At 41.1% G+C, this 13563-nt stretch overlaps 1 protein-coding gene across 4 annotated transcripts in view; it reads left to right on the plus strand.

The window, feature by feature from the left end:
• Positions 1-5243: 5243 nt before the first annotated feature.
• obscnb (obscurin, cytoskeletal calmodulin and titin-interacting RhoGEF b) overlaps positions 5244-13563 on the plus strand; it is a 799195-nt gene continuing 790875 nt past the window's right edge. For 2 of the 4 annotated variants that reach the window (XM_087987577.1, XM_087987579.1), the window contains exons 1-2: positions 5252-6042; positions 6472-7625. In XM_087987577.1, the coding sequence (XP_087843703.1) occupies positions 6476-7625 (1150 nt within the window). In that variant the 5' untranslated portion in view covers positions 5252-6042; positions 6472-6475. Of the gene's footprint in view, positions 6043-6471; positions 7626-13563 lie in introns of all 4 variants that reach the window. The other 2 variants (XM_087987576.1, XR_015757277.1) reach the window with 2 other exon arrangements.

The raw sequence follows: 13563 nt of genomic DNA on the forward strand, positions 1-13563 counted from the left end.
AGATCTTCTCATGAACTAAAGGTGACAGTTATGATCCCAGTTGAGTTATTACTGGACAACTCAAATCATCATAGAATTGTAGAGTTTCTAGTGTGCAAACCGGCTCTTCGGCCCAAACAAGTCTACACTGACCTCCAAACACTATCCCATCCAAATCCATTCCCCATTACTCTACATTTAATCCTAACTAATGCACCTAACCTACACAACCCTGAACGCTATGAGCAATTTAGCATGGCCAATTCAGCTAACCTGCACATCTTTAGATTCTAACTCCCAGACTGAAATCTGGTTTGAAAGATTGTATTTTGTCTTATTTGATTTTACCAAGATTGGGACTGCGAAGATTTTGAACATATGGTAAAGTTATATTCCATTAATCCCAAAAGCATCCCATTACAATTCCCAAACACCCCAGAGAATTCCCATCTCTATCTCACATAGGGGTTATCTTAGTTGTGGTTTCAATGTCTTTTGTATCTGATAACCTTTCCCGTGCTTTGTCATTTACCTGAGCATAAATGGCTCAGTTCAAATAACCCCTTCAGGGTTTTAATCAAATCCTTTTGTTCTAATGTTTCAACCTGAACTCTGAGGTAAATGATTTCTTAATCATTCTATTTCCCTTCTTCAGGAGAAATTGCCTTACAAACTCAGCTTCAAGCAAGACTTCTGTAAACTGAATTGAAGCTAAAGGCTTTCCTCAAGCGACAGGTGTTCCCAAAGCAAAACACAATTTCAGGTTCTTCTAACTGAAGCCTAATGTACTATACTGTTGATTTCAAAATAACTAAAAGAACTGCGCATACTGGAGATCTGAAAGAAAAAAATGCTGGAGAAACTCAGGTCAGGTAGAATTTGTGGGAAAAAAGCAGAGTTAACATTACGAATCTTGATATGTGATGTTATGTGACTCTTAATCAGAACCAGATTCTTACTGTTAACTCTTGTTTTCCTCCCACAGATACTGCCAGACTTGCTGAATATGTCCAGCAATTTATTTTTGTTTCATACTGTTTACCAGTGAATAAAAACTTGCGTGTAAACAAATTCCCATTAGCCTCCAAGAAGCAGGTCATTTTTTAAAAAAAAGACCATGGGCTGTAGAAATACTTAAATCAAACACTAAGCAAAACCCAGATGCGACTGATATTGAACTATATATATATAAATCACACACCTAACATTGCAGTGAATGCAGAAATTTGCTAAAAGGAAATCAAGTATAACCATGCTCACTGAATAAGAAACTTTGAAGCACAAACCTTTCATTGAAGTTTGAGTATTTGTTGTCAGGATCAAAGGGTTGAACCTTTATGATATTTTTAATGACTGTTTCAAATAATTCTTGCACAGTGCAAAATAATTTGTAAATTCTTTTCCTTATGTGTAAAACCTTTGTTGTTCTTTTGTCATAACTCACAGCAAAAAGATTTTACTTTGTGAATCTCCTAGCTATGGTACAGAAATTTCTATGGTACAGAGAAGTGTTAGGTCAACAGTCCAAGAAAAAGTAAAATCCATCAGTTAAGTAAAAAATTAGAGTTGAGACAGGAGTATATTTCCCTCAAATTTGAGTGTCTGTCATGGATATTCCTGGGAAATATGGAAACTTTGTTTTGCTTTTTAAATCTATCTAAACTTTTAAAAATACCTTTGTTAAAAGAACATTTTGAGTTGCATGTAAATACGTTTCAATGACTAACCACCAAGCTAACCAACTGGTAAAGTATAACTTATGATCTACCAAGTGAGGTTTCACTGGGACCTGACTCATCTAGTATTATCATCAGCTGGGATCATAACAATACAATTGTTTGAGTCAAACATAGACCAGATGGTGCCAGTGCTTTGATCCTGTATGCTTCTGTGTGGATTTGCATTTGTCCTCTGGCAGAAGAGGGTGCATGTTATAAAGCAATGCTGAGCACACTTTGTCAGTAAGTCAAATTGCATTGGCTTTTAGTACATTGTTTTCCACAGTACGTTTTGTCCAGGCATCAGAGTTATGGCCAACCTGAACATTAAAGCTTCCAAAATAATGGTCTCTTCCTTTCGGTTACCATCCTTGACTTCCTCAAAGTCAGAAGAAAATTTTTCCTTTGCATCCTCATCAAAGTCAAGGTCTGGTCTCCCTGCTATCGGAAAGATGTAAAATTGGGAAGGTTCAGAAAAGATTTACAAGGATGTTACCACACTTGGAAGGTTTGAGTTATATGGAAAGATTGAATAGGCTGGAGCTGTTTTGCCTAGAGCATTGGAGGCTGAGTGGTGATTTTATAGAGGTTTATAAAATCATGGGGTGGGGAATGCGGGGATAGGTGAACAGCCATGGTCTTTTCCTCAGGAGAGTCCAAAACTAGAGGACATAGGTTTAAGGTGAGAGGGGAAAAATTTAAATGGGACCTAAGTGGCAACTTCGTTACACACAGGGTGATGTGTGTATGAAATGAGCTGTCACAGGAGGCGGTGGAGGCTCATACAATTACAACACATTTAAGAGGCGTCTAGATAAGTAAATGAATAGGAAGGGGACATAGCTTTAAATTAAGGGGGGGATAGGTATAGGACAGATGTTAGGGGTAGGTTCTTTACGCAGCGAGTCGTGAGTTCATGGAATGCCCTGCCAGTAGCAGTGGTGGACTCTCCCTCATTATGGGCATTTAAGCGGGCATTGGATAGGCATATGGAGGATAGTGGGCTAGTGTAGGTTAGGTGGGCTTGGATCGGCGCAACATCGAGGGCCGAAGGGCCTGTACTGCGCTGTATTCTTCTATGTTCTAAGTATATGGGCCAAATGCTGGCAAATGGGATTAGATTGATTTAAGATATCTATTTGGCATTGATGAACAAATTGGACTGAAGGCCTATATCCATGTTGTACATCTGTGACTCTAAAGTCAAGGATTGCTCCATAAGCATTGACTGTAGCATATTCATTACAGCTGAGTTGTAGTCAAAGTGTCATAAGCCTTTCATTTATTCAAATAGGAACTTCTGGTTGTGCATCCAGGATCCTATTCCAGTCATCAAAGCAAAGACTGGATTATGGGGGACTGTTAGTTTTTCTTTATCCAGCAGAATGTGTACGCTCATTAGTCCCTTCAGCTCACCCTCCGAGGAAGACAGGTCTCATTGAACATGGTGATGTAAATTTGGAGTCTTGACAGTTCCCATAGTACAATTGTAGATCTCCCTTCGGTCTTCAGTTTTGAGATTATCAATGTGTGTTTTAACATTCCAATTTATGAATTTTAATTTTCTTTCTTTGACCACAACTAGGAATAGCACAGCCTATTTTAGGGCATTTTTTTCTAGCCCGGTCCCCATTTAGCATCAACACAGTAACCTCTGTCCTGACATGCATCCATCACTTGTCTGCAGATTATTGAAAATAGGAGACCCAGCTTTGACAAAGGGTCAGTTAGACTCAAAACGTCAACTCTTTTCTCCTTACAGATGCTGCCAGACCTGCTGAGATTTTCCATCATTTTCTCTTTTGGACCCACTTTCACAGCCTCCTTCACATTCCCAATCTCCATTGAGCTGGATTTGGCAGGTGGATCCTGGGAGAAACCCACATGACTTTGATAATGTTGGACCTTGAGGCGCTGTTATTATTCTCATAATCTTGACGATCTAGCAATCAGATTGGTGGTGTTAAGCTGCAGTGATCCAGTCCATCTTGCCAGACTTGTTCTGCCATCAAAGACTTTTCAAATTGCACTTTCTTTCTGGGACCTCCCTCTGAATTGGTCACCAGGACAGTTCTACTAGGAGCAAGGAATTCCCAAAGGTGTAGCTCAAGGAATTGTCAATACCATAAACCTCTCTACTACTTCAAGGCTCAAATTTCTCTGAATGTCCTTTACAGCTGCAATAAGATGTCCCCAGTTTTATATTCCATTCCTTGTGAAATAAAGGCCAACAAATTTAATTACTTCGTGTACCAGCATATTAACTTGTTGCAATTCATATATAAGGACATCCAGATCCTTCTGTACCATGGCATTCCGCAGCCTCTCCATTCAAATAATTATTTTGATGTTTCCTGCTATTAGACTTTACATTTTCCCTGATTAAGCTACATGTATCTTTTTTGTCCATTCATTTATGTCCCTTTGTGAATCATACTATCCTTTTCAGCATTTTCTTTCTTACCTTGCTTGCTTTTTGACAATAATCAATCCCTCCATCTGAGCCACAATATCGCCTGTTAATAGATGAGACACCAATATTGATCCCTGTGGAAATCCACTGGTTCCTTGAAATAAAAATTCACAGTATGTGGGTGTTGTTGGCTGGGCCAATATTTATTGTCCAGCCCTACTTGCTCACAGAAGCTGGCTGGCTGAGCTGAAAACCTGAATGAAACATTTATTCCAAATCTCTACTCTCTAATGGTAATTCCTTATGTATTAAACCCAAAAACACGATCTTTTATATTGTGCATAAGAATGCTGCTGAAAATAAATGGCATTTTTGACTAATAGAATGCTATTGTCAGTCCAAAGTTCTGTCAATGACATAATTGAACAATGTCATATCTGAATTTCATTGCTGGTGGAATACCAGATGAATAGGCTGCACATCCCAACAACTGTCTGATTGAATCCAACAAAATATTCTTCCAGTTGGTCAGAATAGGCAGGCAACCATCAGTAATCAGCTTATGCTCCAAAACAAAAGAATTGATGCGATTCTGTGATTAGACTGCATGGTCTGAACAATCCAGAGTGCACTAATAGTTACACTAACAAATAATTTAAGAGAAAAGCAAGGTAATGTGGGATGTTGGAAGTCTGAAATAAAAACAGCAAACGGTAGAGAAACTCAGCAAGTCTGGTATCATCTGTGAACAGAGAAACAAGAATTAATGTTTTGAGTTCAATATTATTTCTTTCAGGATAATGTAAGTAAAGCTTTATGTGGACTATTTACACTTGTTGGAAATCATTTTTCTTAATGCAGGGTTCCGTTTTCTGCAAATTATGTTCAAGCTTTGGTGACCCTCATGTTAAACTACCAGTCGCCTCTCTCTAATGACAGAATTGTTGTTTGGGACTATCATTGCTTGACTTTATCTGGTCCTCGGTAATTACTGCATACATTTTTTGGATCTATTCAAAGTACTAACTCATGATAAATGTAAGGCACTGTCACATTAATAACAGTATATAAATAATTTTATTTATCTTATTTTGGAACTTAGTTTGCTGCTTGAATGATCTCCAACATTATTATGAAACAAAATCAACTCTGACACTTTGTTAATAAGCTGCAAAATGTTTACTGAAAAGGCATTAGATCATGGAATATGATAATATGTGATACCTTACATCAAAATAGAATCCTGTAGACAGATTCTGGAGAAAGCCAAATTGGTATAAAATTTCAGAAGATTTTATTATAAAGCTGCAAACATTTGCTGTTGTCAATCTTACCACCAGCCCCCATGAGATTGCATTATAGAGCAAACCATTCTCAACTGTGGGGGATGATAAGTACAATACTCAAAAGTTTCTAAAAATGGATTGAGATTATTCACAAATTAATGCACCAGAATAATGTAATTTAAAAACTCGTCTAAGGGAAGTGTTATGGAGGGCACAACCGACAAAAGTAATGCAAACGAAGATAGGAATACATCTCGAAATGTAGTGGTAATTTCGAAGGGGTACTTTGGAGATGCTGTCGCTCTCATCTCACAGGCCTGTAATGCAATCGCCTGCGCAAATGTCACCAATCTATTTTGGAGTTTCGGCTGAGTAAAGCAAAGTACGTCAACGATTTAGCATTCGGCACAGACCAGGGTACAAGGCAAAATCGAGAACTACTGCAGGAGACTGGGGGATACAGCCCCAGCCACTGGTTTTCACAAACTTTCATCCTATCTTTCGCACTTCGTCTTTGGACAAACTATCTGGATGATTCATTCAGATCTCCTTGGAATCCACCTTCTGATATACCGTACTCCGATGCGCGGTTTATATATTTGAATTTTTTAAATGTTCTTCGTGATTGCCGTCGATTTGAAAACAGGTACGTTTTCTCGCACGCTGCTTAGTTCTCGCCCCCCCCAAAAAAGAAATGCATTCACTGGAACAGAAATATGTGTCTGAACTAATTTAAAGAACTGAATGCATTTCCAGGTTTTAACTTAAAATACAACGCTAAATAACCTAAAATGTGCTGTGTACTTTTTAAAATCAACACAGATAGTTTGTGTATGCTATTGTTAACGGTGTTATGTACATATTGTCAAGGATTGGTTCTACAAATGGACGTGTACCGAGATAAGAGTGGACAGCTGATTCTATTTTTAAGACAGTGCTGTAACTCAGGGAGGGGAAGGGGTGACGATTGACGACTTTTGTACGACCTCAACTGAAGGAGCGCACTGAAAGATACTAGAAAGAACGGTTCTCATGACCTTCAAAGTGTAAAAGTTAGTTCCTTTCTCCATTCTAGATCAATGATGGATTTCGGCGGAGCCCCCAGATTTTTAGCCCGACCCAAGGCGTTTACTGTCTCCGCCGGTAAGGATGCGACCCTCGCCTGCCAGATTATCGGCAACCCGGTGCCAGTGGTAGTGTGGGAAAAGGACAAGGCGCCGGTGAAGTCGGGAGGCCGCTTCAAAACGGTGGAGGACGGCGACATGTACAAGCTGACCATTTACGACCTGTGCACAGGTGACAGCGGCCAGTACATCTGCAGGGCCAACAACACAGTGGGCGAAGCGTACGCGGCGGTCACTCTGCGGGTCGGCGTCGACCTGGACGAGGCGCCGGGAGCGCAGCACGCCCCGACCTTCCTGCTCAAACCGTGTTCTCTCCGCGTGTGCCTGGGCGACGACGCCAGCTTCTCCTGCAAGGTGGACGGGAACCCGACGCCGTCCATCCACTGGGAGAGAGATGGCGAGAGGTTGGGCGACGGCGGCAACAACCGCTACTCGGTGGAGGCTGCTGTCGACGGAAGCACGCTGAAAATCTCCTGCGTCAGGTTTTCCGACGGCGGCGCCTTGCTGTGTAGGGCCTTCAACCGTCTGGGCGAGAGCCAGGTTGTCGTCGCCTTGGTCGTCCTCTCCCCGACTGAAGCCAGCTCTGCTCTGCCCGTGGCGCTAGATCCCGGCTACGCCAAGACCTCGCTGCTGTCTCACCTGCAGCAAAGGCGGGAACACATGCGCGGCCACGACATTCTTACCTCAGGTCCGTCGACGGACGGCCCATCCACGCCTGTTGTCTCGGCCGGCCGCCAGCTCTCGCGAGATTACGAAACGGCGGGAAGCTACAGTCGGCTGCGCTCGCTGTATGCGCCGCTCTCGGGCACTGGCGTGGGCGGGGCCGCGAGCGCGGCGGTTGGATGGGCCCGCACGTGCACTGTCACCGAGGGCAAACATGCCAAGCTGAGCTGTCAAGTGACGGGCAAACCCAGACCCGAGATCCTGTGGAAGAAGGACGGCGAGGTCATCTTCTCGGGCCGACGGCACGTCCTCTTCGACGATGACGAGGACAACTTCGTGCTGAGGATTCTCTACTGCAAGCAGAGCGACAACGGACGGTACACTTGCACCGCTTCCAATTTGGCCGGACAGACTTACAGTTCGGTGCTGGTCATCGTCAAAGGTAAACTGAGACTCTGATATAATTTCTGTTTTGTTGTGCCAGAAGTAAAATATTTGATTACATGCAGCATCTTCCATGACTTCAGTATGGAGGAAACTGCATGTATACAAATATTCTTTGCTGTTTGCAGTCACTGATGCACCTAGAGATAAGAGTTTTACTGCACGGAAAAGAAGGTTCGTCGTCCCGTCGTGTTGGCGTCAATCATCAAACATTTATCTATCTATTCTAATCCCATAGCCTTGTGTATTATGGCGATCTCGTGTTCATCTAAATAGTTGTTAAATGTCTTTAGGGTCTCAGCCTCTACGACCCTTTTAGGCAGTGAGTACCTACCACACCCTCGGTAGGAAAAAAACCTCGTCAAATTCCCTCAAAACCACTTGCACCTTACCTTCAAATTGTGTTTTCCGAAGAGTTGCCACTCTACTAAGGGTTTCTCCATATTTACCCATCCATGCCCTTAGTAACTTAATGCACCTCAATCACGTCCCTTCCCCATCCTCCTCTGCTCTGTGGAAAAAAGCCCCAAGGCTTGCTGGTCTCTCTTCATAGCTGACTCAGGCCAGCCTAGGCAAATTCCTGGTGAACTTCCTCTGCACCCTATCTAGGTGTAATCACATCTTTCTGATAGAGTGGTGACCAGAACTGCTCAAAGTACTTTAATTGTGGTCGAGCAATTGTAATATCCAGCTCCTCTGATCTTTACTTCCTCGGCTCCTATTATTCAATGTCTAAACACTTGTCTTCTTAGTTCTCCCAAAATGTATCATCACACAGGATAAATCCTTGCCTCTCAAAGTGGAGATTAATTCTGTCCTTCAGAATTTTTTTCCAATAGTTTCCCTACCACTGATTTTATGCGTGACTTCTGAAATTTAGGTAACTTGCCAGAAACATAACACTGATAGAATGTGCCGACCTACAACATGATCATTTAATAGTTTTTCATTTTGGTCAGGGATAAATATTAACCAGGATTGAAAATCATGTCTGACAAATATGCTATAGTTCTTTGAGGATGGATCAAAGATGATGAAGGGGAACTAGGAGATGTAGTGTATTTTGATTTCTAGAAAGATTCAATAATACATTGGGGTGTCAATGGCATATTGATATTATTGCTAGACTGTTAATCCAGAATCTCAACTAATTTTCCGAGGACCAGGGTTCAAGACCCTCCATGGCAGATTTCAGAATTTAAAATCAATAAAGAATCTAGAATTGAGAATCTAATAAGCATGAAACCACTGTCAATTGTCGGAAAAAAAGCAGCATCTTTTTCCCTAATGTCCTTTAGGGAAGGAAACTACCATCCTTGCCTGGTCCAGTCTATGTGTGATTCCAGCAATGTGATTGATTCTTAACTGTCTGCATAACATCCAATTATGGATGGGTAATCAATGCTGGCCTCGCCAGATATGCCCATATCGCGTGACTGAATGAAACAAAACATAAAAGGTTCCACATTAGAGATTATTGCACAAGATTTGATTTCATTGATTATTGTCACATGTACCTAGGTACAGTGAAAAGCTTTGATTTGAAAAGACAGATCATGCCATACAAAGTGCATTACGGTAATAGAACCAAGCAAAGAAAACAATGTTACAGCTGCAGAGAAGGTGCACAGCGAGAGAGATCAACATTAAATTTAAAATCTTTGAGGACCCTTCAAAAGTCAAATGACAACAGGAAGAATCTGTTCTTGAATCTTCTTGTTTTTGTATGCAAACTTTAATATCTTCTGCCTGATGGAAGAGGGTGGAAGAGAATATAACCAGGATAAGAGACTATAACCAGGGTCTTTGATTATGTTGGTTGCTTTCCCGAGGCAGCAGGAAGTATGGATGGAATTAATAGATGGAAGGCTGTTTGCATGATGGACTGGACTGCGTTCACGACTTTGTAGTTTCTTTCAGGCTTAGTAAGAGCAGTTGCCATATTACACTGTCACGTATCCAGATAGAATACCATCTATGGTTCACTTATGAAAATTGCAAAGAGTCCTTTTGGACATGTCGAATTTCCTTAGCCTCCTGAGGAAGTTGAGAAGTGCTTTCTTGATCATTGTGTCTACATTAGTTGATCAGGACAGGTTGCTTGTGATACTCACCCCCAGGAACTTAATGCTTTCGGTGATCTCCACCTCAGCATCATCTATAAAGACAGGAGCGTATCCGCCACTCCACTTCCTGAAGTCAATGATCAGCTCCTTCGTTTTGCTGACATTGATGGAGAGATTGTTATACTTATACCATGCTGCTAAGCACTCAATTTCTTTCCTGTATTCTGCCTTTTTGTTGTTTGAGATCTGTTCTACAACAAAATGGTCATTAGTAAATTTATAAATGGAGTTGGGACAGAATTTGGCCACACAGTCATGAGTGTGACAGCTCACAATATTGGGAATAATGTGTTAGCATGGATTGAGGATTGGTTAACACACATGATTGAGAGTATTTATGGAGACAAACATTAATGGGTCTTTTTCAGGTTGGAAATGTGATTCTAGTGGAGTGCCATTAGGATCAGTCTTTATGCCTCAATTAGGTTCTGATTACATTAATGACTTGGAGAATGAGCAGAATGTAAGTCAGAATGTAATACATCCAGATTTGTTGCGAATATCAAAATAGGTTGGAGGGCATGTTGTGATGAGGATGGAAGAAGTCTTCAAACGGATATGCATGGGTTGAGTGATGGGGCAAAAACCTGGCAGAAGAAATTTAATTTAGCAAAGTATGAGGTTGTGTATTTTGGTAGCAAGAATCAAACGACAGACTATTATATAAATCGAAAGGGACTCCCAAAAATGGTTGTTGTTGTGCAGGAAACACATGAAGTCAGCATTTGGTGCAGCAAGTAATTAAGAAGTCAAATGGAATTTTGGTCTTTACTGCTAGGGATGGAGTTTAAAAATCTAAAAGTCTTGTTACAAGTGCAAGATGTTGGTGAGGCAGTACCTCGAGTACTGTGTATAGTTTTTAGTTCCTGTATTTAAGAAAGGATATACTGCCATTGGAGACCGCTCAAAAAAGGTTCACAATGAGGAAGGTATTACTTATTAAGAATGGTTAAACAGGTTAGGTCTTTATTCATTCAAATTTAGAAGAATGAGGGGTGATCTTATTGAAATGTGCAAGATTCCAAGTGGGCTTGGTAGATTAGATGTTGACATGTTTCCACCAGTGGGGGATTCATGAACTAGGGGGTATAGCTACAGAGTAAAGGGACACTCATTTAAAGCTGAGATGTAAAGATATTTCTTCCCTGAGAGCATAGTGAATGCCTGCAATTTTCTGTTCCAGACAGTTGTGGAAGCTGGTCCACTGAAAGTATTTAAAGAAGAGGTAGAAAGATTTTTGAAATATTGAGGAATTGAGGACAATGAAGAATTGGCATGAAAGAAGACATCATTGGTGTTACTTTTCTATCTAGTCTCGAATTAGAAACGTCTTCAATTTTGCTTCCAATATCCAAACCGTTCCCAAGTCCACCTCTGATTACTTTCTTCAATGTCTGTTTCCATTTCTGAAGGTAGGCTGGCCACCAATATTCACAACAAGCTCCCCCCCCCCCCCTCCCCCTCCCCGCCACTCCCATGGTTACCTTGACTAAACATCCTCACACTCTGTATCCTGTACAGTATGCTCCAACGTGGTGTACTCTACATTGCGGAGACGAAATGCAGACTGGAAGACCGCTTAAGTAGTACAGCTATGTTCTGTCCTCAAAAATGATCGCAAGCTTCTGGCTGACTGCCATTTCAACTCACCACTGTGTTTGTTCCCTGACCAACATCTCTGTGTCGGGCTTGCTACAGTTCTTCATTGAAGCTCAGCGCAAGCTGGAAGAGCAACACCTTATTTGCTGCTTGCAACTTTCCGGCCTCAATACCAAGTTCAATCATTTTAGGGTGTGAGCACCATCTCCCATGTCTTTAACCCAACCCTGCCACACCAGGTCTTGTATCACATGGGCTGCTTCCAGTACAACCCATTGTCAGCTGTTGGTCCCCATTAGCAGCTATTAATTCTCCCAGACTGGCCTTTACTCATTCCTTTGTGGGCCCAACTGATTTTCTCTTTCTCTGGGCTCCATCTCCAACTATTGCTTACTCCTTACCCCTCCCCTACCCATCTTCAGCGTAAGTACCAACCTTTACCAGCTACAATCAGTTCTGAAGCAGAGTCACTGGACTTGAAACATTAACTCTGCTTTCTTTCCACAGATGCTGCCAAATCTGCTGAATTTATTATTTTGTTTCTGATTTTCAGCACCTGCAGTTCTTTGGTTTTCCTTACTAATTAGTAATGGCTCCCTTGTACTCCAATTGTCACTCTCATATTCCTTCATGATCTCAAATATCCTCATCTCTGCAACCTCCTCCAGTACTACAAGGTCCTCAAACCTATTGTTATCGTCTGATAGGTAAATGAACATTGTGTTGTATAGGTCTGCTGAACCAGGAAAGATTGTGGGCTTTATTTTGTATTGTTTCATTGGATTTGTTTTGGACAAGGCCAACAAGTGATGTCTAGCCACATTGGCACAATGGGCTGAATAAACTTCTTTCTCTGCTATAACCCTTCTAAGGTTCAATGGATAATGAACCTATTGCATGGGCTATCTAAGTTTCCATTCATTTATTTAAATGGATGGGCAGTGATTGACTTGTGTAATAGATATTCTGTATGCCTAATATTCTGGTGTGCATTCCTAGCATGCAGTGCTGTGTGTCAGAGGCTCATAAATGGAATGCCATTCATTTAATTGTTTGAAGCAGTAAATTTTCAGTCCTCATGAAAGTACCGATTTAGAGTTCAAAAATGCCATTTGTTCTCATTTAATTTAGTCAATTTAGTTTGCCAATGATTATCATTTGCCTAGTGTAAGAGACTACTTTTCCCAACCATTAATACCCTCATAAAGATTTTCAATTTTTAACTCGACTTGATGACATTTTCCTGTAAATGTTTGAGATGTTTGACAGGCTCAAGTATCAATTATATCTTAAATAACAAATCTCAGAAAATGTTCTTTTAGTAAAAAACTAGAAAGTTTGGTAGTTTGTTTTTTGTGAGTCATAGGAAATGAGTTGAATGTTGGTTTGTGATAATAAAAAAAAGACTAATTAGAACCATTTTGCTATAATATATTTATGAAAAGATTTTTTTGTGATTGGGTTTATTCAAAAATAATATAGTCAGTACACAACCAAATAGAGGGGATACTCTCTGGCTGAAGAAATGCCTCTTCATTTCCATTCTAAATTGACCCCCTCTAATTTTAAGGCTGTGCCCAAGAGTCCTAGCCTCCCCGCCTAACGGAAAAATTCCCAGCATCTACCCTTTCTAAGCCATGCATTATCTTGTAAGTTTCTATTAGATCGCCCCTCAACCTTCTAAACCCTAATGAATACAATCCTAGGATCCTCAGCTGATCATCATATGTTAGGCCTACCATTCCAGGGATCATCCGTGTGAATCTCCGCTGGACACGCTCCAGTGCAAGTATGTCCTTCTTGAGGTGTGGGGCCCAAAACGGGGCCTAAAGGGGGCCTAACTAGAGCTTTATAAGGTCTCAGGAGCATATCGCTACTTTCATATTCCAGCCCTGTTGAGATAAATAACAACATTACATGTGCTTTCTTAATCATGGACCCAACCTGCAAATCAACCTTTAGAGAATCCTGGACTAGCACTCCCAGATCCCTTTGTACTTTGGCTTAATGAATTTTCTCGTTTAGAAAATAGTCCATGCCTCTATTCTTTTTTCCAAGGTTTAAGACCTCACACTTGCTCACGTTGAATTTCATCAGCCATTTCCTGGACTATTCTCCTAAACTGTCTAAATCTTTCTGCAGCCTCCCTACCTCCTCAGTACTACCGACTGTTCGCCTGGCTTTGTATCATCGGTGAACTTCGCCAGAATG

Source organism: Chiloscyllium plagiosum, unplaced genomic scaffold, assembly GCF_037043375.1.
Source record: "Chiloscyllium plagiosum isolate Xiang-an unplaced genomic scaffold, Cpla_swu_hap1 HiC_scaffold_5, whole genome shotgun sequence".
NCBI lineage: Eukaryota > Metazoa > Chordata > Chondrichthyes > Orectolobiformes > Hemiscylliidae > Chiloscyllium > Chiloscyllium plagiosum.